The sequence below is a fragment of the Fulmarus glacialis genome, unplaced genomic scaffold (genome assembly GCF_000690835.1).
Source record: "Fulmarus glacialis isolate BGI_N327 unplaced genomic scaffold, ASM69083v1 Scaffold32338, whole genome shotgun sequence".
NCBI lineage: Eukaryota > Metazoa > Chordata > Aves > Procellariiformes > Procellariidae > Fulmarus > Fulmarus glacialis.
In genome coordinates this window covers 1-4,961 of record NW_009230665.1, presented here as the reverse complement: position 1 = coordinate 4,961, position 4,961 = coordinate 1, and the positions used below count along the sequence as shown (strand labels likewise).

The 4,961-nt window shown below is 41.8% G+C and overlaps 1 protein-coding gene across 1 annotated transcript; it reads left to right on the top strand.

Annotated features, from left to right (window-relative positions):
* Positions 1 to 430: 430 nt before the first annotated feature.
* Positions 431 to 2,485, top strand: ANKRD49 (ankyrin repeat domain 49). The gene is made up of 2 exons (XM_009584326.1): positions 431 to 704; positions 1,524 to 2,485. Exons 1-2 carry the CDS (start codon positions 447 to 449, stop codon positions 1,980 to 1,982), a joined length of 717 nt encoding a protein of 238 aa, XP_009582621.1. The 5' UTR covers positions 431 to 446; the 3' UTR covers positions 1,983 to 2,485.
* Positions 2,486 to 4,961: the final 2,476 nt, after the last annotated feature.

Genomic DNA, 4,961 nt, shown 5'->3' with positions numbered 1-4,961 from the left:
GGCCCGCCCGGCCCTCGCTCGGGGCGTGAGGGGAAAGGGAGGGCAGCGGGGAGCGCTGGGCGGGGCTGGCCCCCCGGGGAGGAGCAGAAACACTGCTTTAAAGGCCAGAGTTCTCTCCGAACCTCCTGTTTGTAAAACGCGTGGTGTTTCCGTGAAGGCTGCAAAACACCCGCGCATCTCCCTCCACGGGTCCGGAGGCGATGCCGTTTCTAGATTGGGGTAAAAAAGAGTTTTTTCTGTGTGGACATTAACCGGGGGTTCCGGCAGAGCTGGCACAGCCCGATTTAGTGGAGGAACATTGAGTGTGCTCCTGAGTTTTGCTGTTCATGGTGTTGCTGATATCTGCGTCATCCATCAGATGTTTTTATTGGCAATTAGTGCACGGATAGCGGTGAAGTTACTATAAATATCGTTGTATATCTGCTACTTACAGATGCTAACTGAAAATGAATAAGGATAAAGAAATCGATGAAGATGATGATGACAGCGAGCAGTTCGAAGACTTTACGGAGAATTTTAACCAACTTGAACTGCTGGAGACGCACAGGCATTTGATTCCTGTAGGAACTCAGAGCTGTTGGTCAGGACAGTCTGATGATGAGGATGATGAACAAGAAAGAAGTGAGGAATGGTACGAAATGCAAGAAAAAAAAATGGAAAAAAATCCGGAGAAATTGCTACTCTGGGCAGCTGAAAACAATCGGGTAAGGCATTTATTCTGTTCATATGTATCACTGACAAGAATGTTATTTTGAGCAGATATCTACAGTTCCATCCACAAACAAAAATTTACCTACACTTTCCTTTATCTCTGTGAACTATTTTGATCCAGTTCTGCAAGCCACTGTATGTAAGACATCTCCCTTTGTAGCCCACACACACTAAAATATCTCTGGATCCATTAGCTTTCAGAACAGAAGCTTTGATTGTAGTTCAAAGTCAAAGTAAGAGCAGTCTTAAACTTCTATAAACTGAAAGCATGCCAGGCTCTTTCTTCATGGCAAGTAAGCCTCTTAACTGGGTGTATCTGAAATTTTACTTTCTCAAAAGCTCCATATGCAAATAATGGGTGACTGTTTTCCTATCTTTTTACAGAAAAGAAAGCTTTTTATTTTTGGGGCGGAAGGAGAGATGACCAAGATTCCTGTTACATAGCTTATTACCTGCTTGTGCACATTTTTTTTTATTCGTTGCCTTTCTTACACACACAAGCTCCATCTACAGTCCTGTGGAGGTACCTATGTCTTAACAGGGAATGGGGAGAAGGTGTTAGGTAAAGGTACTCCTAAGGCATTGCAACTAATGTTCTTGTTGTATCTTTAAAAACAAAACAAAACAAAAAACCCACCAAAAAACCCCACCCCAGTAACAATAACTGGTTTCATTTTAAAATTTCTCGTTGCACTTAAGCTTTTTTGAGACTGACAGAAATTGCTTTTCCACAAAACTTCAGAACAGAACAATAAAAGCCATACATCTTGTTTGCAGAGTTTCATATTAAATTACTTGTTGTCTTTAAATAGCTGAGTACAGTGAAGAGGCTCCTTACTGAAAAGCTGGCTCCAGTTAACGCTCGTGATGAAGATCAGTACACTCCTCTCCATCGAGCTGCCTACAGCGGGCACTTGGACATTGCACATGAACTGGTTGCCCAAGGGGCAGACGTTCATGCGCAGACGGTGGACGGCTGGACGCCTCTGCACAGCGCCTGTAAGTGGAACAATACAAAAGTGGCCGCGTTCTTGCTTCAGCAGGGCGCAGACATCAACGCGCAGACAAATGGTTTGCTGACACCATTGCATATTGCTGCAGGAAACAAAAACAGTAGAGAAACCCTTGAACTCTTGCTGATGAATCGCTACGTGAAACCAGACCTGAAAAACAACTTGGATGAAACGGCCCTTGACATTGCTAGGAGAACTGATATATATCACTACCTTTTTGAAATAGTAGAAGACTGCATAAATGCTGTGTCCCCTTAAAAGTTGTGGTTAAGCTTGTGAATGTGAGGTTTGCTGCCTCCTGTTTGTGTTCTGCATGCTCATCAGTGGTGGTCTGTCCCTTGCAATAGGGTTTTCATTTAAGATACTTTAGTATTCTCCTCGGGCAAAATGTCACTTCTTGCAACTCAACTGAGTGGTCTCACTCGTACTTCGAAGCATTACTACTGTTATTCAAGGTATTCAGAAAGTCTCAGTAATTTCAGTGAGTCTCCATTTAATTAGTGCAAATTTGGAGGGGCTTTTGTAATTGGTCCGTACTCTCAAACCAGGAGGGAAAACTGGAATATTTTACTTGATGTGAAAGAATTCGGGCTTGGTTATGCAGAGTTTATTACGTCTCACTTGAAAATTATTTTTTGAGAAATTTAACTTTTTTACAACTGCATGAAAGCTCAGAATGAATGTAACTTATTTGGGTGATACACAAAATGTTTAGTGATCCTGGTGTAAGGCTTATTATAAAATAAAATATTTAACCCAAAGTATTCTGTTGTCATATTTTTAATTGAAAGCTCAATTATCAATGCAATCGCCTGTTCATAAATCAAAAGCATTATTCATAGGATGATAAAGTAGTTCCAATTTATTTTTTTTCCTGGTACTTTTCAAGGAAATGACTTTCTATGAAGATCCTGTGTACTTTTCCTGTGCAAATTAAGTTGAGCAGTAGAGTTTTAATGTCCTGGATATGGCATTAGTTAGAACAAGTAAACTTCCAACTGTATGAGGATAAACAGCCAACACACTGTTGTGTCTGATTTAGTTACAGCTAATATAGTGCAGGACACACTCAACAGTGTTTCTCTTCCAGTTTTGAATCCCCGAAGGGAATTCCTCATTCCAACTCAAATATTAGGACATTAGCATAGTTTAAAAACTTTATTGGTATTTTTCCTCAAAATTCCTTAATTTCCAGACCATTCCTTTATTTTCTTATTTGACACCCTTTTAATTTGTGATAGCTTGTATTACTAATCCTTGGCATTCACATCTGAGTTGGGCTTCTAAAAATTCTTGACAGATTTTGACTGTCGTCATTTAACTAAATTCAAGGTGGTGGGGGTGGGCTGAGTGGTTTGTTTCTTAAGATTTTGAGGCCTTAGCACGCAGTGCAGCTTCTCTCTGCAGCCGTGCCAGCTAGCATCTCACTGGTTTGCAGTGAAGACTTGGGACCCTTAATCTGAGGCATTCTTATCAGGTCTTAGCACTGAGTACTATTTGGTTTAACTTAGCAGAAAAATGTTAATTAATGCTATAAATTTTCACAAGAAACATCATAACTTGTTGCTTCTGTTTGTCAGTTCAGCTCTTCTGCTGGGAAGTGAAAAATTCTATGATTTGTAGAGTTAATTTGAGAGTTTAATTTACCTGTGTTACTGTTCACATCAGCTGTATCAGTCTGCATCTCTCAATCTCTCAAATTCTTTTTGAGAATTTCTGGATTATTCAGCTATCTGTGAGCGGTCCAGTAATGTACAATTCCCATCTTTTTTTTCTTTCCCCCACCTTCGATCAAGCGTAAGTTTCAGGCAAAAATCACTACTAAATGCAAGTATTTAATAAGTGAGAGTTTTTAAGTACCAGTACAGGACATCTCAAAACAATTACTCTGAGCAGGTAGATATTTTTTGATCAATACTGGTTTAGAAGGATATTGGTAGAACTTCAGCAATGCTGTCAGCTCAGCAGATGATCTGTATTGTATAGGAATTAGTACACGAAAGATTTTTGCATGGTAATGGCATGCTGCATGATTTTGAGCTTCAACTTTGCCATCTATAATTTAGGAGCGGAGAAACTTGCTTCTCTGTGTTAATCAAATTGAACTGAAAGTTGAATGTAAGACCTGAAGTACTGTCAGTATGAGAGCTGTAAAAAACCACTTTGTCCTGTGCAGATGCCCTACTGAGTGATCCCAAGCTCCTTCCAGACACCACTAGCAGAGCTGAAGCACATTTGTAACAGCAGCAGGGTTGGGATATGTTAGCCCACATTTGGTGCTCTGATCAAGCATCTATGGAGGGCATCTTCATCACCTGCCTTTCTAGAAGCCCTGTTCAGCACTTCTGTTAGAAAATAAGAGAACTGCCTCTGAACTATGAATGGTACAAGATGATTTTTAATGCTTATTTTGAAAGTTTGGTTTCAGGACATCTGTGGAAGATGAATACACCTTGAAATGCATCAAAGAAAAATACAGAAATGGAATACATCATGCATTCGTGTAATTAGACTTGGTTTGTATCTTATAAATTCTTACTACTGTATGCAAAGTCTTCATTTCAAGGAAGCTACCACAGGGCAAAGCTCCTGGCCAGGTGAGTGGGACAATTTCCCCGTGTGCCCGCCGGCAGCATTATCCATTGACTACTGTAATTGCCAGCTGCTCTTCATTCTCAAAACTTTAACAGTGGCAAAACAAGGGGAGTCAAGCCTACTTCAGTCCTATAAACAGCGTCTCCAGATGCCTCATTTTATGAAAAGCATTATTAAAACCAAGATAGTACTTTTGAGTATTAGTAGATCTACATCAATCCATCCAGTTAAACTGGACTCTTCTGTCTTCATTTCCATCAGTCTGCCATTGCCTGAGGTGAGGATGAGGAGGCATCCTTTCCTAAGTCAGGCCAGTGGTGACACCCCACAGGGGTACAAAATGTTCGTGATGTGCGTGCCCGCTTCTGAGTGTGGTAACACTGATGGACACAAACGAGGAGCTGTTAATGATACCTAGAGCTGTCACCGACCCTGTGCCCCAAGCGGGCATGTGATGGCCATGGCCTGCTGTCCCCTGGGGATGGCGACGGCCACCCCCTGCCTCGGAGGTCCCCCGTTGTTAACCCAGGCCTGTGGAAGGGATAAACTACCCCACTTGTGACTGGAAATGCCGGGCGCGATCTGCCCCCTCGGCACAAGGCTGCGGGAAGAGCTGAGCTCCCTCCCTCAGGAACGCGCGCC

Excerpts from the sequence above, each read along its gene's own strand:
- ANKRD49 (XM_009584326.1), top strand. The coding sequence starts at position 447 with ATGAATAAGGATAAAGAAATCGATGAAGATGATGATGACAGCGAGCAG. Across the intron at positions 705-1,523 it reads GGGCAGCTGAAAACAATCGG|CTGAGTACAGTGAAGAGGCT; the intron begins GTAAGGCATTTA and ends GTCTTTAAATAG.